At 40.0% G+C, this 23,341-nt stretch overlaps 1 protein-coding gene across 4 annotated transcripts in view; it reads left to right on the plus strand.

Annotated features, from left to right (window-relative positions):
- The window catches only part of GAB1 (GRB2 associated binding protein 1), a 125,994-nt gene that overhangs the window by 86,415 nt on the left and 16,238 nt on the right, over positions 1 to 23,341 (plus strand). For 2 of the 4 annotated variants that reach the window (XM_066385840.1, XM_066385827.1), the window contains exons 2-7: positions 1,925 to 2,219; positions 12,710 to 12,935; positions 13,347 to 13,427; positions 17,810 to 18,402; positions 19,626 to 19,711; positions 19,909 to 20,209. In XM_066385840.1, the coding sequence (XP_066241937.1) occupies positions 1,925 to 2,219; positions 12,710 to 12,935; positions 13,347 to 13,427; positions 17,810 to 18,402; positions 19,626 to 19,711; positions 19,909 to 20,209 (1,582 nt within the window). The remainder of the gene's footprint in view (positions 1 to 1,924; positions 2,220 to 12,709; positions 12,936 to 13,346; positions 13,428 to 17,809; positions 18,403 to 19,625; positions 19,712 to 19,908; positions 20,210 to 23,341) is intronic. The other 2 variants (XM_066385835.1, XM_066385847.1) reach the window with 1 other exon arrangement.

The following is a 23,341-nucleotide window of genomic DNA, read 5'->3' on the forward strand; positions in this document are numbered from 1 at the left end:
TTTGGATGTTATTTGCTTGGAGTATTGTTTTCCAGCCTTTCACTTTGAATTTGTTTTTATCCTTGTTGCTTAGATGTGTTTCTTGTAGGCAGCATACAGTTGGATTTTCTTTTTTAATCCATTCTGCTACTCTGTGTCTTTTTATTGGTGAGTTTAACCCATTTACATTTAGTGTAATTATTGACACTTGTGGATTCCCTATTGCCATTTTATAAATTGCTTTCTGTTAATTTTGTATCTTGTTTGATTCTTCTCTTTTGTATTTCTGTCATTTGTTTTTGTTTGTTTGTATTCCATACTTCTTTCCTCTGTTGCTACCTTTTTTAAGTCATGTGCTTTTGTGGTGGTTTTTTCAAGGGTGGTTACCATTAAGTAATGAAAAGGGTACCTATCATATTCATTGTAGTACCCTATCTTGCAAGTGTTTCTGCACTTCATCATCTTTTGCTACTGTTAATCTCTGTCCTCTCCCTCCCTTCTTTTTGCTTTTGTTGTCACAGTTTAAAATTGGTTTTATTGTGTTCTTGGTGGAGCTTTTACTCGTGGTTTTGTTTTGTTCTTTGGATCTGGTTGGAAAACCCCCTTTAGTATTTCCTGGAGTGGGGGTTTTCTGATGATAAATTCCCTCATCTTTTCTGTATTTGTGAATGTTTTTATTTCTCCTTTGTACTTGAAGGATAACTTTGATGGGTATAGTATTCTTGGGTGAAAGTTCCTCTCTTTCAGGACTTTAAATATTGGGGTCCACTCTCTTCTAGCTTGTAGACTTTCTGCTGAAAAATCTGATGATAATCTAATAGGCCTTCCTTTATATGTCGTATTCTTCTTTTCCCTGGCTGCCTTGAGAATTTTTTCTTTGTCGTTGGTTTGTGCCATTTTCATTATGATGTACCTTGGAGTAGGTTTGTTATGGTTAAGAAAACTCAGTGTTCTGTTTGCTTCTTGAATTTGAGGCTTTAGTTCTTTCCACAGGCTTGGGAAGTTCTCATCTATTATTTGTTTGAATAAATTCTCCATTCCATTTTCTCTCTCTTCTCCCTCTGATATACCTATTATTCTGTTATTCTTTTTGATGGAGTCAGACAATTCCTGTAGGGCTTTCTCATTTTTTTAAATTTTTGAGTCTCTCTCTTCTTCTCTCTGTTGTGCCTCAAGTTGCTTGTCTTCTATGTCACTAATCCTACCTTCTATCTGGCCTGTTCTGTTAGCTAAGCTTGTTACCTCGTTTTTCAGTTCATGAATTGAGTTTTTCATCTTTGTTTGATTTGTTTTTATCATTTTAATTTCCTTGGAAATATATTCTTTGTGTTCGTCAAGTTGTTTTCTGAGCTCCCTAAATTGCCTTTCTGTGTTTTCTTGTATATCTCTGAGTATTTTTCGGATTTCTATTTTAAATTCTCTGTCATTTAGCTCCAAGTTTTTCAATATATTAAATTTTTCTTAATGGCATCTGAGAGTAGTCTTGTTGATAGCACTTCACCTTCAGGGTGTGAAACTCTCGGATGCTCCAAGGATAGATTTTTCTGTCTCTGGTTGTTGAACTTGTTGAAATTTTGGGGAGATTTTTCAGTCCGTGTCCTCACGGCACCATTTCTATGACATCACTCTTGACATCACTGTTCTTGTAGTTAGTAAACACTAAACCTTCCTTGTTTTGTTGACTTGGTACTACGTATCGGTATAATCTCTTCTAATATTAGTCAGTATCTTCTAATACTCTATTAGAAGACCTAATAGAAAATAATAAATATATATATACACACATTATTAAGTTAATTTGGGCATCCATAAACTGCTGGAGTAATAGATTCGGAAACAAAGAAAACGTTGTATGTAACTTTTTTTCTAGATAATGGCTTTGTAAAAATTGATTTAATAAATGTCTCAAATTAAGAGGAGATGGATATTTTTGTTTTTTTTCTAGGCATGGAAGAGGAGATGGTTTGTGTTACGCAGTGGCCGTTTAACTGGAGATCCAGATGTCCTGGAATATTACAAAAATGATCATGCCAAGAAGCCTATCCGTATTATTGATTTAAATTTATGTCAACAAGTTGATGCTGGATTGACATTTAACAAAAAGGAGTTTGAAAACAGCTACATTTTTGACATCAACACCATTGACCGGATTTTCTACTTGGTAGCAGACAGTGAGGAAGAAATGAATAAGTGGGTTCGCTGTATTTGTGACATCTGTGGGTTTAATCCTACAGAAGAAGGTAAGTTCAAGGTTTTGTTATTTATGCTTTCTTCTTTATTACTACATTTTAAGAACTGCTATAAAATTCTGTTATTTCAGTTACATAATGTAATATTTGGCATTTCTTATAATAGTAACAATATTTGGGGGGAAAAACAACTAAACCCGTTCATCAGTTTGGGCAGAAACTTTTTATAGATTTTAGAAAGAGAAATTTAACCATTGTGGGGCAGTGTCTAAATAAATGTCCTGAAGAAGAGGGTGACCAGAAGACATACTATTTAAGAGCCTTTCTTGAGTTCCTACATAAATGTTAAGTTGAACCTCATGATACTGCTAATATTTGACTGTTTCTGACCTATTCAAAGCAGCATTTTCACATGGCTCAACTTAATTCTTTATATGTTATTTTTAAAACTATGTTGCCAGAGTGATTATCAATATCTCTGAAAAGCAAGTGAGAATCAGTCACAAAACATGATGATAAGGTAATAAACCAATGAGTTTACTTAACACAGAGGTAAGAAGGAGTTCATGTTTGGATAAGAGGTACTGGAGAAAGCTTCTCAGAGGAAGACACGTTGTAAATTGCGGACTTTTAAAGGAAGTAGTATTTCTACATACGAGATACAGAACTCCCCAGGCTTAGGAACTCGAGAGAGGAAAGACCAAGGGAAGGAACAGAGTCTGCTTGACGCCAGACGGCAAGGGGAGGGTTGCTTCAGGAGCTGAGATATGGGGTGCTTGTCCTGCAGAGAGGTCTGAGGAAAAATTTTACTAGTGGAATTCCTCTCCGGTTGTGTTTATATAGCTGTCCTGACCACATATTCCTTGTCTGCTTCTCTTTTTAAACAAACACTAAGAACCTATGTAAGGGACTCCAGCTATGCATTTCGGTTTGCAGAGCCAGTAATCATGAATTAGGTCTCTGACCTTAATGTCTTCGTGGTTATGCTCACATTTACAAGTGTGCATTTCCAAATATCTATATTTAGAAGCTGGAGATCCAGTGAGGGGGCGGAAAAATTGTATTAACAGTCAACATCAAGTTTTAGATTGAAGTGAAACCGTAATCGTCTCTAATTAGCTCAGGTCAGTTTGCTGCTTACTCTCTGGCCAATCAGCAGCCCAGGCGAAGGGCCTTCCAGAGCTGGGATTGGCCCAGTGGGGCCGGGGAAACCCCTTGGTGAGGACTCCAGAATGCCCAGGGAGCAGGGCGCAGAGGGAAGGAGGCATCTCGCTTAGACAGGAGGTGGCTAATGATCTGGAGACTTCAACAGAGCTCCAGAGATTAGAAGCCTCAAGACAGCGTTTCATGTGGGGAATTAAGACTTTGTTTTTGTCAAATTACTAAATGTGTTCATATTATAAGTAGGAGAGGTTATTATTTCTAATTCCAGTTAAACTCTTTTCCTTTCTTGTCTGTGTATAGAGTCTTTTTACTTAATGGTTACTTAACAACCACTCAGTAATGATAATTATTGGATTTAGATACTACATTAGTTCTGTTATGTGATGTTTTCAGTTAAAATAATTTAACTCGTTGTATAATCTTTTTGTTGATATTCTTTTTCCTGCTAACCTTTTCAATTTAGAATTTGTTTTGGGAACATAAAGGCAGGCGTCTGTCCCCACTGGTTGTCTGTATAGTTTCTACTGATCTGAAGACTAAGTGGGTGTTCTTCCATCTGTCTTTGTTTTCTTTGTAATTCTTCTAAATATATTTAACAAAAGAAATGCAATGCCCTCCTCAAGAGCTATATTTTTAAGTTAAGAAATGTGAGCATCTAAGTTTTGCAAGTCCATTCAGGAGCGAGTAAGAGTTGAGAAACCCCAAAATAAGAATTTCTAATGCTCATCATGTCTCAGATTAATTCTGCACGTTTTAAGGCATGGAGTCTAGTCCATTTGTCTGCCTTTGAATGATTCTTATCACCTGGGAGACTGATGAACACCCAGTCAGCTCTGGGAAGAAGAAAAGCTTTGTCTGCTTTAGAAAGTTGATTCAATAATTTACCAAATTACTTGAGTTTACAAGCACTTGACTAGGCTTTGGGCATTTACTCGACCAATGTCTACTGGATGACTAGTTAGGGAGGCAAATGGCCAACATTGCACACATGGACCTAAACATCTAGTGGGAGAGGATTCACACCCAAAATAATTTATTACAGGTGTTGATGAGTGCAAGATGTCTATATGTAGATATGTATATATTTTATGTACATATATAAAATTATACTGTAATATATATTTAATTTATATAATATATATTTAATAAAGTATTACTGTATAATACAAAACTATAGCTAGTAACACTGGCCAGTGGCACAGTGCATAGAGTGTTATCTCGGAGCACTAGTTTTGCTGTTGTTCCTGGTGTCTCCTGCTCCAACTTGGGGGCTGCCAGCTCGATCCTGGGAGTGCCAGCTTGACTCTGAGGTTGCTGGTTCGAGCCCCAGTCAGGACACATATAAGAAGCAAGCAGTAGGTGCACAACTAAGTGGAACAATAAGTTGATGCTTTTCTCTCTTTCCTTCCCCCCTGAACTTTTCCTTCCCCTCTTTCTCAAAAAAAAAAACTATAATTAATATGTAATATTAAAGTATGCTAAAGTGGTACTATATAAATACAGTTCTTGCCCTCATAGAACTTGCAGGCAGTCTAGTAGAAGAGACAGGCAAATAATCTGGGAATTATATACCAGTTGATAACCACTCTGCTAAAGAAAAATAAATTGCATAGACAGCAGCTGCATTTCGTCTTAAGAGGGTCAGGAAAAGCGTAGGTAGTTTTAAATGGCTCTGGGACTATAACCAAAAATGTACCGAGGACTTTATTTTTGTACTTAGTGGAACATTTTCTTTGATATTAGTAGTCAGAATTCATCACAATGTTGTTTTTCAGTTTATAAACCTACCAGTATAGGGAGAGGGGGAAGTTCTGAAACTTGAAAGCTACATTGACCTCTTTAGTGGCAAAACTCCCAAATCTTTATAAACAGATTACAAGTATATTTGCCTTGAGTGAAACTCAATTTGTGAACTTTTTATGTTCACAATATTCATAAAAGGGGAAGTTATAAGAAAAGTAATAGTATGATTAATCAAATTTGACAAATATAATCTGAGTTGGTTACCAAGAACAGCGGTGCCAATCACAAATCATTCTTATCTGTTCACTCAAACAAGCCCCTAAACTTCAGTTTGCCAGTGCTTTCTGAATTTAGTTCATGAGCTATAGCTAAATGCAACTGCATAGTTTTCAAAATTCTACAATTCCAACTGTTTGCAAGTTTATCCTGGTCACATCCCACATAGCCAGTTAGAAACGTCTGACTTGACTATGTTGAAAATTTGAGTTTCTTAGAAGAAATCAGTAAAAAATGAACAGTCCATCATTGTGTAGTATCAAGAACCACAAAAACATTTTATTTCACTTTATACTTTGGGGTTTTGATGCCTAGCAGCAAAACTGCAAAAAGGTTGTAAAATCAAACACTGTACTTCCTTATTCATTTATAGTAGCTGCCTTTGCTAAGTGCTTTTTAAAAAACAATCTAAACATTTAAAGATTTGTATCAAATTCTAAGCCTCCGAGAACTGTTATTATCCTTTGTGGTCACATTCATACAGTTTAATATGACAAGGTAAATATCGAAATGTCTTTGTTCCTCCATTGACTTTGCTGCCTGCTCTATGTTCTCTTGCTTCCAAACAGACCCCCGACCAGTCACTAAGCAGGAGTTTTTGTTATTACCTAGACCTGTCCCCTGAGCCCTGTTCTCTTCCCATTTCAGAAAACTGAAGACAATCCTACTCTTGACTTAAAACTAATAACACAAAATGGTATTTCATTACACTAGTTTTAGGCTAGACGTGGGAAGAAGTAGACTATGCGTGGATATTACAGTCTGAGAAAATAACTATCCCCAGTCCCTAGGAGAATAACTAATTTTCTCCTGAAAACAAAAGGAAAGGGGAAAAATCTGACCTGTGTTTTGATTCCAGGAACCTCTCAAAATATCGTTACCATGTTATTTCCGCTGCCCGAGGTGACCACGGCTATTATTGAATACGCAGAATGCTGGCAGGCTGAATCTGTTTTTAAATGCTAGCTCATTGAACTGTGTGTGGTTCCTATGAATGCTTTTATTTAGTAGATTTGAGGGTAAAAACTAATTTCTTTTGTTTTTCTTGGAAATGTGCAGATTTATTTTTGTTTCTTCACCGACTTGGAAGCTGGTTAATCTGCTGAGCAAAGGCCGAGAAGCACAGCCTGAGAGTTGTGTGCGGCTCACTGGCTCAGCGCAAAGGCTCCCGGTCTAATTTCAGGATGTGCCATTAGAAAGTTGCCTCTCAATAGTTGAGCTGCTTTTCCCAACATGCCCAACTACTAGTGGCTTTAAAAAAAGTGTGATTCTCTGTTGGATTTTCTTCCCTTTGGGAAAGTAGGTTAGTGAAGTATGTGATCACTGTGCCATACACCTGAAACTAATGACCAAAAAAGTAAAATAATAATAATAATAATAATAATAATAAAAAGTAGGTTAAACTAACATGTAAGAATATACGTATGCTCCCTCTCCTCTAAAGTGGTGCTTCCTACTTAGGAAACTTAGCTTTCTTTGTATTCACCTTTTAAATTTGTGTATCACTTACTACTATGAAAGCACAGAACTGAAGTGTACAGTTCAGTCTAGTTTTATATATCCGTCTATATCCATACATAGAAATAGAATCTGTGTAATTGCCATTGAGATCAAGAAATGGACATTTCTAGTCCCCCAAAAGGTTTTCTCATTCTTCTTCCCAGTAACTCCTCCCCCCCAAAAGCCCAAATAGAACCATTATTTCATTTTTATAACCTATACTTGAACTTCATAGAAATCAATCCTTCGATTCTGGCTTGTTTTTCCTCATGTGAAGTCTGTGGGATTCATCCATGTAGCAAGTGGCAGACCTTCCTTCTGTGTAACATAACTATTGATCTGTTCCAATGCTGAGGGAAATTTGGGTTGTTTCCAGTTTTTAGTTAATACAAGTAAAGCTGTTGTGAATGTTCCTATATGTCTTTTGATGGACACGAACACTATTCTTTTGCATATATACTTGTGAGTGGAATTGCTGCAACACTATAAACACACACACACACACACACATATTTAGCTTTAGAAGATTTAGTAGCTTTACTTTTCCAAAGTTATTAAGTCAGTTGCTTTTCTGCCGGCAGTATATGAGACTTTTAGTTACAGTGGTACCTCATGGTGGTTTTAATTTGCATTTCCCTGGGGACCTCTTCAACCAGAAAGTTTGTTTTATCACAGTTCTCAAGCTATTGCCCTTGAGATCTTGATTCACTGAGTCTCCTGAGATGAGGGCCAGGTACCTAGATTTCTAAAATACCCCACAAGTGATTCTGATTTCATGACACCTCTGAGATAAGATTTAGGCATTTGTCACCACTCCCTAAAGATTTATTTTCAAAGCCTCCAAGAAAGTTTTCACAGTCTGTTAAGGAGATAGTCATGACAAATAAGGTAATGTTCCTACTTGAAACATGTTAAATAGATCAGGCTATGATTAGAGGTCCTTCAATATTTGATTAAATAATTTGAATAAACTGCAGGTTGCTTCACTGAAAATTGCAACTACTGCTGTTTCTTGTTTATATCCATTTGTGAGATTTACTTTTATAAAATGTTCTTTCGTTTAAAAAGTGGTGTGTTGAGAAGGGGGAAAATTATTTTAGCATTAATGATAATGCATACTCTTTGTGGTCTCTTATTTTCTAAGTTAATTAGACATAGATCTATTAAAAATGCTTTTTGATAGAGGGGAAAAAAATCCACAGGCTCTAGGTGGTTATCTCAGTTGGTTAGAACTTTTTCCTGAAACACCGAGATTGAGGGTTCGATCCCCAGTCAGGGCACGTACTGGAAGCAACCAATGAACATACAACTAAGTGGAACAACAGCAAATGCTTCTCTCTCTCTCTCTCTCTCTTCCTTTCCCTCTCCCTTCTTTCTTTCTTTCTAAAGTCAATCAATAAAAGAAAATTTACTAAAGACCTGATAAATCAGTAATCTGTAGAATTAGAATAGTCTTGACCTATTTACCATTAATTGTGGTAACACTTTTGCATTAGAAACCAAAAACATATTCTATCAGGAAACGGCACCCATCTTCAGAGAAGAAGATCGCTCCTGATCTCCTGACAAGGACCTGAGCAACACCACAGTTTTATTACCACCTGCTCAAATACAGTATGTTTGCAGTTAAAAAATTAGAGGACCTGTGACATCAACTTTGAAATATTCTGCCTTACCAATAAGAAAAGTAGAATTGCTTTCCTGGGCTAGAAAAAAGATGTATTATTTTGAATGTTTAGAGAGATTATCTGGGCAACCCAATTTCTGTGAGGACATTATGGTTCCAAATAGGATAAAACTGTGCATTAAGGTAAGGACAGTTGTGGACCAATTTATTATTTGTGGTTCTCATATAATAACCTACATTTATCCCCTGAAAGCTGGTTAAGGCTTTCCTTAGCAGTGTTTATTAGTTTTCGAGTTTGCTTCAATAGCTTATTAGTCCTTTAATGGACGCTAATTATACTCTACGTGTCTTCTGAATTAAGAGACAGGAAGTAATTTTACACATATAAGCAAACCCTAAACTGATGTTTGGTTCTCAGAAACTTGACCTCAGCACTACCTGGAGGGAAACCAAAGTGAGGCAAAAAGCAACAAACATGGTCCCTCGACTACTTGTAGAGTCAAATGGACGCAAATCATGTGTTTTTATAAGGCAGAACAGAAGCATCTTTTTCAGATCAGTTGACAAACTTTGGCCAGAAATTTTATGTTAGAGCGTATTAAGACACAGAGCAATGCTTACCTTAAAATATTCAGCGCTGGGGTCAGATGAACATGAGTGAAATAATCCAAAGACTAAAACTTCTGAAATAGCGCATGCTCTGAGTCAAAGAGGTAGAGCTGTGTCGCTTCCCTTTTAAAGACCTTTGTATGCTGTTGTTTGGAATGATTGGGCTTGCTTTCTCCAGCTGTTTGAACGTCTTTTCTTTCGTGAGCTTGCTAGTGAACAGGATGAAAGTTTCTCTCTGCTTACTGCCTCCTCGAAATACAGTTGACCCTTGAACAGTGTGGGGACTTAAGGATGCTAACCAATCCATAGTAAAACATTCACCCCAAAACTCACTTGTTCCTTGGTATCTGCAGGGGATCGGTTCCAGGACCTTATATAAAAGTCTCTCCAATTAAATAATGTAGAACAACACATACAGTTGGCCCTCCTCATCTGTAGATTTCCAACCACAATGGAAAATACTGTTTTCAATCCATGGGTGGCTGAATCGGAAGGTGTAAAACCTGCGGGGTATTCAGGTTTCCCCCGACTGTGTATTTATTGAACCTCATATAAGTGGATACTCACAGTTCAAACCCATGTTGTTCAAGGATCAACTATCTATCTGTTTCCATATCATGAATAAGATTTTTTTTTTTGAAAAAAGAATCTTTGAATCCCAGTCCTTTTCCTCCCCACCCCCAAGAAAACTAAGAAGATCTTGCAACTATAAAGAGGGTTAACACTTTTTTTGTGATTCACAAGTGGGAAAAATGGAAGGTTGAAAATGAGATGGTCCCATTGTGTTAATAAAACAAGGTCAGACAAACGTGATTGATTGGCTGAGTAGTCCCCCCTCCGCCCACTTATACACACACACTTAAAATGAAGCGTGCCCTCAGTCCATGTAGCCCATAACCATCCAGTTTAGAAAAAACATTAAAGAAAAGTGTATCTGTAACAACAACCACCTGGTTATTGTCCAGATGGTTATTCTAGGAGTTAGCAGTTATTCTAGGAGTTAACAGTTGAAAACTAGAATTTATTGTATTTTATATAGTAATGTATTTCCAGGGATTAGTTTTATTTTGTTTGAGTCAGAAGTAAAAGTTGAACTGGATTATACAATTTTACCATGCCTCTTAGCTAGGGGAAAGAAGTATACTGCTCGCAAAAATGAGGGGATATTTCAAAATGAATATGAAGTGATAAAGAAAAAGAAGCATTGGATTTTTTTTTTTACTAAACAAGAACATCAGAAAAGCAAACAAGTCAAAGAAAGTTGCTCAATTATGCAAATGAGATGCAAAGTCAACGTTTATTTCATTGGTGAAAATGCACCATACAAAAGGCTGAACATACTAGAGTATTTGCATGTTCCCTGACCCCTAATTTTTGCGAGCAGTGTATATAAAATATACTTGTGAATACAGCCCATAGTGTACTATAACCACTTTCTAATCTCTCTGCCTTTTTTATTTTCCCTCCTGTCTTTCTTAAACTCTTCTGAAGGTAAATATTTTTCATAGTTCTGTTAAGATTAGCAGATCCCAAGGACTTATTCTGAGTCACTAATCTATTGCATTTTAAATCCCCTTAAATAAATCTCGGTATATCTGCAACTGCACCAAAACAGTAAAACGTTTCATAGGGTTTGTTATATACACTATTTATAATCAACATCAATTAAACACAAAAGGGTATTTATGAGTTCCCTCTGAGATAATGGCATTATGCTGTAAAAATGTCCAAAAATTCATTTTTTCTATCTGCACCATTTTCTGTTCCTGCCTTTCAGGAATAAGAAGGAATTAATTCATTAACTCCTGGCATGAAGTGTTAGATTTTGTTGGATGAGCTTATGTGAAGACTTGACGTTGCATGCAGTGTCTAAAATGTTAGACATTAACTCAGCTTCTGTTAGCTTGGGCCAAACTCTCCCACCGAAAAAAGTGTTCGGACACCGTTAGCCTCTCCCAGGGCTCACAAATTTCTCGAGGGCTAAATCTCAAACTGCACATACAAGTCCATGGGTCTTGCAGATTTGGGAGTGCCCCTTGCTTTAATCTCTTTCAACTTGACAGAGGAAGTGCTAAGTGAGTTTGTTTGGTGGATAAACCATTTTTGACCATCTAACACAGTGGTCGGCAAACTCATTAGTCAACAGAGCCAAATATCAACAGTACAATGATTGAAATTTCTTTTGAGAGCCAAATTTTTTAAACTTAAACTATATAGGTAGGTACATTCCTTATCGAGGTAGCGCCCTCACGTGGTATTTTGTGGAAGAGACACACTTCAAGGGGCCAAAGAGCTGCGTGTGGCTCACGAGCCGTGGTTTGCTGACCACGGAAACAGATGGAAGGCACAGCGAAGGATGAGAGTTCTGGTCATTTTTGTTTGTTCTGGGGACCCACAGGTACAGATAAACTGCCATAGGTAGCCATATCATGTGTTATTCAAGCTTCACAATTAGGGTGTGCATTTCTATGTCTAGGAAAAAGCCATAAAATGAGCTACATAAACTTGGCTGTGATACCTGTATGAATATTAAAGTGGCATGTGTAAAGACCTGATCAAACATTATGTGGACTTCATCTGTAGTATCTAGAGAAGGCAGAGGTGACACATAACTAACTCCCTGGTGAATGACCAGGCCACATGACCTGCATTTGATTTTACTTGGGAGAGCATATTAGTGTAATGAATAGATTATGAATAAGATGTGCATACAGTATAGAATTAATATTACCTAGCATGAACAGACAACAAACACATGTATTCGTTCATCTGTAAGCATTTACCTTTTTCTAGATTTATAGCCATTAGTGTCTAACCAGACTCACAGATAATTTTTACTCTGGGCCCTTAAAAATGTACTTGATTCTGTCCGTGATCACAGTGGGATTTTATTTTGAGATTTTCAACTCATTTTAAGTCACTTCCTTCTGCACAATGTAGCCATTTTCATATGTCTTCTCAGGACATAAAGTGCTTAATAAATTACATCTTTACCTGCTGACCCCTTTTGCACGAAAATCCTACAGAAACCCAATAGATGGCGGAGGAGACGATGAACTAAGGGAAGAGGTGATGCCTTCCAGAAAAGCTCTCTCCCAGAACGTGAACCCCACAAGTAGCGCTGTCTCCCCAGAATCTGCTGAGAAGCAGACGGGGTGGACAGCGGAATAAGGATGAGGGTGGGACCTGGTCCTGGCACTCACAGCGCCGTGCTGTGGACCTCTAGGTGCCACGCAGTAACATGGGTCACCTTGGAAGGCTGGCTTGGCTTAGGGAGCGCTTGATTATAGCACAGGGGAAAGACTGCCTTTTGTGCTCAGAGTGTAGAACATCTTCCTTCCAGGAGCCTCAAAACGAAAAGCCTGGTTCAAGGCCAGACTAACCAGGTTTCTTGAGAGTCTCTGGAAGGAAGATCCCTACTCTGCGGATCTCTTTGACACTGCCACTTATTTTCTGTGTAAGTGTTGTCATTTAGGTTGTAGTTGTTTTCACTGACGTGAGTATGGTGTAGCCTGTTTCCGTGTATTGAAGCCATTTATCTCCAAACTTTCAAGTGGCTTTGCTTAAGAAAAAAAAATGTTCAAATGGGAGAGAGAACGGTAATCCGATTTTGCTGTCGCAGATCCTGTGAAGGCCCCCGGCAGCTCCTTACAAGCACCAGCAGATTTACCTTCTTCTGCAGTCACCACACCGCCGTCCGCCCAGCTGGACGCATCCTCGGCTGCCCAGCCTCCTCCATATCAGCTAATTAACCTCCCGCCACACCTGGAGACTCTTGGCATCCAGGAGGATCCTCAAGACTACCTCTTGCTCATCAACTGTCAAAGCAAGAAGCCCGAACCCACCAGGTAAACCACAATACTCCCGTGTGTGTGTGTGTGTGTGTGTGTGTGTGTGTGTGTGTGCGCGCGCGCGTGCGCGCTCGTGTGTGTACACATTTAGGCATCATTCTTTTCAACATTTTTAACCCTGATTTGAAGCTTTAAAATAATAACAAAACACCTGGATAGGCTCATACTTTAGGCTTATATTTCAAGTTTATATTCCTCCACTAATCATGTCTGGTATTCATGAAATTTTATTGAAGAAACACACTCTCTAGCATCTTGGGCAAGGGCCACATTTACCAAAACGCTCTTTGGGGAACCTGCCTTCTGTTTTACAGTCTCTGTTACAGACTCGCAGTATTACTTGCTTAACAGATTTCACTGATTTATAAATGGTGATCTTGCTCCATTTCTTATGTGATTGTAAACCAGCCAGGGTTCATCTTTTGTTTCTGAAGAAGGAGAGGAATACCTACTACTAGAAGATTTTGAAAGCAAAACGATTCCATTGCAGTGAGTCTGTTGTGTTTGCTTTGGCTCGGTGTGAGAAACTAATCGTACAGGCAAAATCCCAATATAGCAAAATCTATGGAAACTACAGATTGGGCTTTAGTGAAATTTGATGAGATCAGATAGATGGCTGAAAGCTATGAAATTTGAATTTTCATGCCTAGCGATGAAGCAAAGCTTACCCAAGCCTTGATCATACAAATTTTTAAGTAGAAAGAAGTATATGGATTTCAGTGCTTGACCAGAGGTAGCATGAAGACCTTCCCACATGCTGGTTTTCCTGTCATCTCCATTGCTGCTCCAAGACCCCTCTTTTCTCCTAAGCTATGATACATATTTTAATTTGACACCGAGTAATCGGAAGGCTTGAGGTAATGGTAAGCGCTGGAGCTGAAAAATAATGAGCAGGAGGCCTGTCTGTGCCATTAACAGCTGTGACAACTAATGATATCAGGAATGTTTATTATCTTAATTTGTATTGTAAATGTGGGGTGAACTGCATAATAGATGTAAAAGATTTTTAAACAGGCTGATTAGATATTAAGCCTTATTTTTTATAACAGAAAGATTTTTTTTTTCATGTAGAAAGTGTTACTGAGTTAGGAATATACAAAGCACTTGTTTAAAATTTTTTACCTTGGCCTAGTAGCTTAGTTGGTTAGAATGTCATCCCCATATGCCAAGGTTGTAGGTTTGATCCCTCCCTGGTCAAGGCACATACAAGAATCAACCAATGAATGCATAAATAAGTGAAACAAAAAATTGATTTCTCTCTCTCTCAAACTCACTCACTCTGTTACTTTCTCCCTCCTTCCTTCTCTGCCTTTCTCTCTCTCTCTCACTAAAAATTTATATAGAATTTGTTAAGATCCACAAATTAGTTTCTGTCCCTAAGATAATAGAAGCAGCCTGACCAGGAGGTGGCGCAGTGGATAGAGCGTCGGACTGGGATGCGGAAGACCCAGGTTCGAGACACCGAGGTTGCCAGCTTGAGTGCAGACTCATCTGGTTTGAGCAAAGCTCACCAGCTTGGACCCAAGGTCACTGGCTCAAGCAGGGGGTTACTCGGTCTGCTGAAGGCCCATGGTCAGGGCACATAGAGAAAGCAATCAATGAACAACTAAGGTGTTGCAACGCGCAATGAAAAACTAATGATTGATGCTTCTCATCTCTCTCCGTTCCTGTCTGTCTGTTCCTGTCTATTCCTCTCTCTGACTCTCTCTCTCTCTGTCTCTGAAATAAATAAATAAATAAAAATTAAAAAAAATAAATAATAGAAGCAAGCACTTCAAAGATGGATTTCTATATATTTGTTGTAATGGGATTTTACTTGTAAGTGCAAAAAAAAAATTTGTTTTGATCAACACTAGTTAATAATACCAAATTCTAACTTGATTTTGCTGTTTGCTGTGAGTATTTAAAATTACACACTTGCAAATTTGTTACCTATGCTACTAAGATTTTATTTTATCAACTTTTTAAAAGCCAACAGCCAGGTGACAATTTTCAGTACAATTTCTTTCTTTTTTTATATATTGTCTTTCATTGATCTCACTGTTCTTGCAACTTCCCTCTTGTAGTAGAAATTATGCTCAGATATATTTTGCATCTACTTTTCTGCAAAAGTGACACTTAACAAATATTTATGATGTACCCACTATTTTGTTAGGTTCTATGCAGGTACAAACTAATTACGTAAGTTACAGCTCCCTCAGATACAGTCACCTCCATGGTTTACAAGTCAACCTTGTGGAGAAGTTAAAACGTGTGAGCATTTAGTAGACGGAGGCCAGGTGTGAGAATTGCCTTGCAAACCCTTGTTTTGCCTGCGAGCCTCAGCTCAGACATGTGGAAGAAGCATTCCCCCCAATGCCCAGGCTGGGTTAAATGCCTCTCTGGGTTTTCACAGCACCCTGGTTGTACCTCCAACTAGGATGATTTTTTTTTTAATTCATTCTCCACTAAACTATACGCTAGTCAAAGGCAAGAAGGTTGTGGTTCATTGTACTCTTAGTGTCTTATAACTCACGTGTTTTAATTCAGAGCAGTGCACATCTGAGAATATGAGAGTATGTGAAATTCCTGTACTGGGAAGGGCAAGATTTGAACTGCACCTGGTTGGTGAGAGAAAAGGAGACTGTAGTTAGTAATTTGCATAAAATACTTGAGGGGAAGGAGACAGTGAGAGTGATAGGTAGAAGAGAATGAGGAGGAAGGTCAGCTTGAAGTAAAGTAGGAGGACATACATAGGGCATAAAAGGTGAAGCCAGGTTGTCAGTAGCCTCAGTGCCAAGGGGAGTCGTCGGTGGGGTTTTGGAGTTCCGACACCTGAGGGGACCCTAAACAGGATTTTCTCTAAGTGAGTGATATGAAAACCATGTTTTGAAAATGCTGCTCTTAAAAAAAAAAAAGAAAAAAAAAGAAAATGCTGCTCTTACCGCAGCGCCACAGTGTGATCCTGTGCATAGACTGGAAGAGAAGCTAGACGAAGTCCATTGAGGAGGGTTCAGTGGTGTAGAACTGAGCAGATACACAGACTCCATCTTGGGGTGGTGACAGTGGGAATAGAGCAGGGGATGGACACGTGGTTAGGAAGGAAGACTTTGTGCCTGAGTGATGGTGGAGATCAAAGAGAACAAGTGAAAGCTGATTGGGCGTGGCGCTTAGGAACCCAAATAGAGACGTTTCCTCTAACAGCAAGTTGGAAAGGGCGATCAGTGGAGCAGTGAGTTGGGTTTGGCTCGGTACACACGAGCAAGGTAATCCTGGGATAATGAATTAGAATTCGCAGTATATTTAAACAGTTAGAAGATATGGGACCCAGAGTTTAGTGAGAAGATGGGAGTTGTCAGCATTCAGTGGAAGGTGGCCATCTGAGGCGGGAGAACTTTTTAATGGTGTGTGTGATCAAGACTGCGCGAACTAAATTCTATTGGCAATTCCCAGGAGAAGAGACGGGAAGAAGGGGCAGGTCAGTAAACAAGAAAATAATTGGTGAGGGACAAGGAAAATCAGGATATCACAATATGGGCTCTTAGTAACAGCAGAGAAGAGTCTCAACCAAAAAATGGAGTACACAGAGCAATCAGGGAAGATAAGCCGTTAAGAAACTATCGCAAGTTCATTTTTTTTTTTTTGTGTGTTTTTCTGAAGTTGTAAATGGGGAGGCAGTCAGATAGACTCCCGCATGCGCCCAACCGGGATCCACCCGGCATGCCCACCAGGGGGCGATGCTCTGCCCATCCTGAGCGTCGCTATGTTGCGACCAGAGCCACTCTAGCGCCTAAGGCAGAGGCCATAGGGCCATCCCCAGCACCCAGGCCAACTTTGCTCCAATGGAGCCTTGGCTGCGGGAGGGAAAGAGAGAGACAGAGAGGAAGGAGAGGGGGAGGGTTGGAGAAGCAGATGGGCGCTTCTCCTGTGTGCCCTGGCCGGGAATCGAACCCGGGACTCCTGCATACCAGGCCAACACTCTACCACTGAGCCAACCAGCCAGGACTTCGCAAGTTCATTTTTAAAATGAGTAAGTTGAAACTCCCATGGAACTTCAGACAACACACATGGGTAGTTGAGGCATTCTGCCTAACATGACAGTGTGTGAGTGTGCTGGTGTTGGTAGCTTAACTTTGCCTGACACCCAAATTTTGTGGTACCACAAAGTGCAGAGACTGCAAATGTACTCAAAGTATAAAATATACTTTAATGAGGTTCCTCAAGGTTAATTATAGTTGGGAATCAGCTCACTCTAGCTTGTATTGTGTTCCTCTTTAGAGTATTGGCAAAATGCTTGTTAAAAAAAATTAGTAGAAAGGAAAATACGCAAAGCCTTTTAAGTGCCACCTCCTTGCAGATCACACTGACTTGATTCATTTCCAGATAATCATTAATAGACTTCCAGTTTTACCGCCACTGTATTTTCCATGGGGGGCCCGAGGAGCAAATGGCTCACCTGCATACATTGTGTTGGCACGAGGTGTTTGCATGCTTTTCAGCAGAAATGCTTTTCTTTATGTCTGTGTGTTAATCATTTACTTTTCTCAGATTTTGTACCTTACTAATTCCGATATTTCAGGGATTATAGTTTTATGTGTGGATTTAATAGGTGGAGTTGGGGGTCTGGGCAGGTCCAGGATGGAAATTAGGAGGAATGTTTTTGGTGGTTTGTGGTGGTGGTTTTGTCATCTGGTGTATAATCATAAAAAATGGGCGGCATTCGCGCTTGAAATCTTATGGATCAAACCAAAAAGAAAAAAGAGAGAAAAATCGAGTGGAGAAAAAACCATGGATTTTGATTGCTAAGCTAGAAATATATTCATTAAAATGTTGTCTCAATGTCTTCACCGTGTTTTATTTTTTTCCGTCATCGACAATTTTTTTTTATTTAGAACGCATGCTGATTCTGCAAAATCCACCTCTTCCGAAACAGACTGCAATGATAACGTCCCTTCTCATAAACACCCTGCTTCCTCCCAGAGCAAACATGGAGTGAACGGCTTCTTCCAGCAGCAGCTCCTGTACGACTCGCCGCCGTCCCGCACTGCGTCCATCTCCGTGGACTCCAGCCTCTACAACCTGCCCAGGAGTTACTCCCACGATGTCCTACCAAAGGTGTCTCCATCCAGTACCGAGGCGGATGGAGAACTCTATGTTTTTAATACCCCATCGAGCGTAGAGATGCCGATGAGGCATGTGTCTCTGAGCTATGACATTCCTTCCACACCTGGTAATACTTACTATGTTCCACGGACATTTCCAGAAGGGGCCCTGGGGCAGACGTCAAAGCTAGACACTATTCCTGATATCCCTCCACCCCGGCCACCGAAACCGCACCTGGCTCACGAGCGGTCGCCAGGGGAAACGTGCAGCCTCCCACGCACGGCCTCCGACACCGACAGTAGTTACTGTATTCCCACGCCAGGGATGCCGCCCTTGCGCAGTAACACCATCTCCACCGTGGATTTGAACAGCATGCGGAAAGGTCAGCCATCGTTGGCTTGCACTCTATTAGAGATTCATGATAGAGCATCGGTCTGGCTATTTGTTCTCTCCAGCATAGTAGGAGGTCAGAGGAGAGTCCCCAGCCCTGCAGTGACCCACTCAGGTAGCTGAGACATCCGAGTCTGAGTAGGTTCCCAGGAAGGTGCCTGTGTGCTGTTCTGCAGGAAGGGAGAAAAAGTTGGGGGAGTTTTTCATCCCTACAGAAGCAAGGCCTTAGTGATTCCTTGCTGCTTAAGGAAGTATGCACCCCTCTCTCCCGCTTTCTATGGATCCTGGAAAGGGGGGTGGGGTGACAGACCCTCCAATGGGGCAGAGGAGCAGTAAATGGACCAGACTCACAGCGTCTGCGACTCATTCATTCCCTTTCCTGCACTTGTTTGCCACTATGGCCACTTCTGTGTATCACATCTACTGGGCTCCATTTCCTTCCTTCCTAGACAAGCAGTTTTTACATTGTGTCTTACAGGTAATAATCAGTCCCAGTCAAGCCACTCTGGTTTTTGTTAGGTGTTACTTATTTTTTTAAGCACTGAATCTTCTCTCCCCTTATTCCTGCTGCCTCACTTATTTCTACACCGTCCCCCAGAGCCTGCCAAAAGTGACAGACCTTGACAGGAGAAAAATTGAGTCTGGGTTATACCCTGAGATTCTTGAAGGTATCCGACAATAGAAAGCCGAAGTGTAAAATGCATATCCTCTAAAACCGTGTGCTTATATAGTTGTATTTTGTGGTAGAGTTATCCAGCTGTCTTAGAGAAGATAAAGATTTAATGCATAATGAATAGTTCTTACGTCAATGCTTATTTAGCCATTTGGTACCAATTTATAACTCCCTTCTTGAAGTATTTGTATAATCTGGGTATAAATCAGTGAGATATAAATTAGGCTCAAGGTGGTGTAAAAGATAAGAAGATAGAAGTATATCTTTCTCCATATTTAGACAATCCATCTCATCCCAGAGTTAGTCACTCACAGTCAGAATCAGATACTGGTGCTGATTAGCATATGGGTAAGTGTCAACATTTTGTAGTGATTTAGTGTGCCAATTCAAGATACTGTCCCGTGAGCTTCCTTTTTAAAGTGTGTGCATATGTGTCTGCCTGTGTATGTGTTTAAAGAAAGAAAGGAGAATAGGTCCTTCCCTATTACCCTGAAAACTGGCAAATATGGGAAGAAATGTTGATAGTTTGTTCTTTATTTTAGATGCTAGTTCTCAAGACTGCTATGATATTCCACGAACCTTTCCAAGTGATAGATCTAGTTCACTTGAAGGCTTCCATAACCACTTTGTAAGTATAATTGACCCTGGCATAATTGAATGTATATTTCATTGTCAAAAATCTTCACGCTTAGTTCCCCAGGACTAAATGAGATGGTGAAATAAAAGCCCCTGCTGATCCAATATGAATAGGTGTGACATACAAGTGTGTTTTTCCTATTTGACCAAAGGTTTTTGTTTATTAAAAGAAATGTATGTGTGTTTTAGAAAATCAAAAATGTGTTGACAGTGGGAAGTGTATCAAGTGAAGAGCTGGACGAAAATTACGTCCCGATGAATCCCAACTCACCGCCGCGACATTCCAGCAGTTTTACCGAACCAATTCAGGAAGCGAACTATGTGCCAATGACTCCAGGGACATTTGATTTCTCTTCATTTGGAATGCAAGTGCCTCCTCCCGCTCATATGGGCTTCAGGTCCAGCCCGAAGACCCCTCCCAGAAGGCCCGTTCCTGTTGCAGACTGTGAACCACCCCCCGTGGACAGGAACCTCAAGCCAGACAGAAAAGGTAAGGAGAACATGGCGTAGGTCAAGGGTCAGGGTCGCTCATGTCAATCTACACTTAACTGTCATTAAGTCCAGAACAGAATTGGGACTAGAAATACTGAAGTATTTTATATTACCTTAGATATTAACTTGTTTAAGCAATACTGCTGTTTATTGATTAATAATAGGTTGATACCTAAGTGAAATCTTTAAATCTCCTTGCTCTAGGATAGAGGTTACAAACTAAAACACTCACAAAGATTGGCAGGAAACAAAAGAGAGTTATAAACTCGAATGCCCTAATTGGAGTAACTAAGAACTCCTTGGCTACAACCCTTTGTTGACTTGTGAAAATAATAAAGACCTGTTAACCTTCTGATATATCTAGAGAAGCCAGAACTTTCAGATTTTATGTGTATTATTTTTTGATGTTTAAGTTCTAACCGCTAATTTAATTATTTTGAAAGATCAAAACATTGCAGACCAAATCATAGTCTATACTAGTATCAAATCAGACGAGATTATTAATGCACCTGACAGCCAGGTTGCCTGTATAATTTTTCCACTCTGTTTGTATAACAACTTCTTAAAAATTATTCTGTTTTTGCTGGGGTATAAATAAATGCTTCTAGTCTGTTCTTTCATAGTGGCCTTCCTAAGTAACATTAAGTTATATCAAGCAGCATGGTTTGTTAAGAGCTCAGTGTTAAAAAACCTCTTCAGCCAAACTGGTGATATGTACCAAAGTTTTTAAAGTTTGGGTTTGAGTGGTTATAACCCAGACAGCTAAGCTGTGTTGCAGTACACTGTCGGTGTGACATAATCTAAACAACCAAGCAAGTCACTATATCACCTGTGTAATGAGTGGCACAATTTTTGGGGTAGTCAGCACATTTAAAACATCTCAGGTGCTGAATGTAGCCTTTTAAGAGCATGCAATATTTGTGTAAATTTCTCATTAACCTGATCTTGGGTCATTAATATTAACTTTAATTAAGTCCCAGTTGTGGGGAAGAGAGACAGACTTACTCAGAGTATCTTAAGAAAATAGGTTTTGTTTCTATTCTGCTGTCAGTAAAGACACTCCTGAGCTGTAGTGAGCAAGTGATTGGGAACAGCGGACCCTGGAGGAGACTCCCACTTTGTCCTGCTCTCTGCATTCTCTGCATGCCTGTCCTGGGGGAAGTCTTTGCACCTGCTTTGTTCTCTTTCACATTCTGTCCTTCTTTTGTTTTCTTCTACTGTGAATCCTCTGCTTCACGTGATTTTCTGCTTGCCCAGGACTTTGGCTTACAACGCCCCTCTGTGGCCTTGGTTCTTCCTAGTGGCTCATGCCCTGGTAGCTGCCACACCTCCTTCATTATTTATTCATTCTGGGTTGCTCAGAGAATTTGATTGGTCTCATTTATCCTTTTATACCAAGCCACATTATAGATTGTAGGTCAGGCCGTAGCTTGGCTGCTGTTGGGGGTCAGGTGCCCATCTTTGGCCCACCAGCTGGAAAGATAGTCCTGTGTGACACTTACAGCTGCCACCCCAACTCCCCCAGAAGCAGGGCCACAATCAGCATGGTTACCTTAGAAAAGGTAGGTGTGTCACCAGCTTTTTATTTAATCACTTTTCCTTCTGTTACTCTTTTTCTTCAATTGTCTTTGAATTTATTTAGACATGACTGGTCATTTTATTCTGAGCCTACAATATGTGAAAGTATGTTTGGACATGTACACATTTATCCTGGAGCTCATGGGTTGTGTAAGGATTAAGATACAAGTATCCTGAGCGCTTTGAAGTATTGAAGTGTTCATGTTCATGCTCAACTGGCTCTTTTTTTTCCTGTAATTGATGCGTGTTAGACGTAGAGCGACACTTTTTTATCCCCAAGTGTAACAATTTCATATCTTGCGCTCCCCCATCAGTGTGGAGGCGGTATGGATGGGGTAAGGGCACAGGCTTGGAGTCCCACCAGCTTTGCTCCCCACCTGCCCCTTCCTCCCCTCCCGCTGTGCTGAATGCAGTTTGAAAATTCCCAGTAGCTTTTCCAGGTAATTATTCTGTGTGGTGAGCATAATGCAGAATCCGAAAGATCCCTATTTGTATGTTTTAGAAAAGTTGATGCTTTTAGTATCATCTAGGTCTGGCAGACACATCTACCCCATATTATATTTTTCATAACAATAAGGCATGTATACAATATGTGATATATTATATACGTATTACATATTTGTATAATTATACCTCCTGATGTGTATAGTGAAAGTACTGTATATTCTAGTACATGACAGATTAATTGTGCTAGTCCTCTAACTGCCGTAAAGTGACTTCACACTAGAACAGAACTAAGTAGGTTCTTGGTTACATCTGGTGATTGTGTTCAGTCTTTTAAAAACGTAACTGAACTGTTGTGAGACCGGCTTGAATTTATGGGCCAGATTGTTCGTTTGGTATCTTTTCTTAGATACACAATGAACTGAGAAAGCACCCAGAATAAATACCCAGAAAGATTTTGACAAAATCAAGGAAAATGGATTTAGCAAAAACAGTAAAGAGGTTACTAAAATCATAGTAATAATTAAAATGTTTTTGCTTTTCTTTAGTTCTTTTTCAGCAAAATATGATGCAAGAGAGGATGCATGAGAAGGCATTTAATATTACAGGGCAGACTTTGTCAACCCACTTGAGAAAGTTTTAACTATCCAAGAAAAACTCATTTTAAAACCCAAATTCAGATCTTGGAGCAAAGTTTACTCTTCAAAACTTAAACTGTACCCTGGCTGGTTGGCTCAGCGGTAGAGCGTCGGCCTGGCGTGCGGGGGACCCAGGTTCGATTCCCGGCCAGGGCACATAGGAGAAGCGCCCATTTGCTTCTCTACCCCCCCCCCCTCCTTCCTCTCTGTCTCTCTCTTCCCCTCCCGCAGCCGAGGCTCCATTGGAGCAAAGACGCCCCGGGCGCTGGGGATGGCTCCTTGGCCTCTGCCCCAGGCGCTGGAGTGGCTCTGGTCGCAGCAGAGCGACGCCCCGGAGGGGCAGAGCATCGGCCCCTGGTGGGCAGAGCGTCGCCCCTGGTGGGCATGCCGGGTGGATCCCGGTCGGGCGCATGCGGGAGTCTGTCTGACTGTCTCTCCCCGTTTCCAGCTTCAGGAAAAAAAAAAAATAT

The sequence above is a fragment of the Saccopteryx leptura genome, chromosome 1 (assembly GCF_036850995.1).
Source record: "Saccopteryx leptura isolate mSacLep1 chromosome 1, mSacLep1_pri_phased_curated, whole genome shotgun sequence".
Classification (NCBI taxonomy): domain Eukaryota; kingdom Metazoa; phylum Chordata; class Mammalia; order Chiroptera; family Emballonuridae; genus Saccopteryx; species Saccopteryx leptura.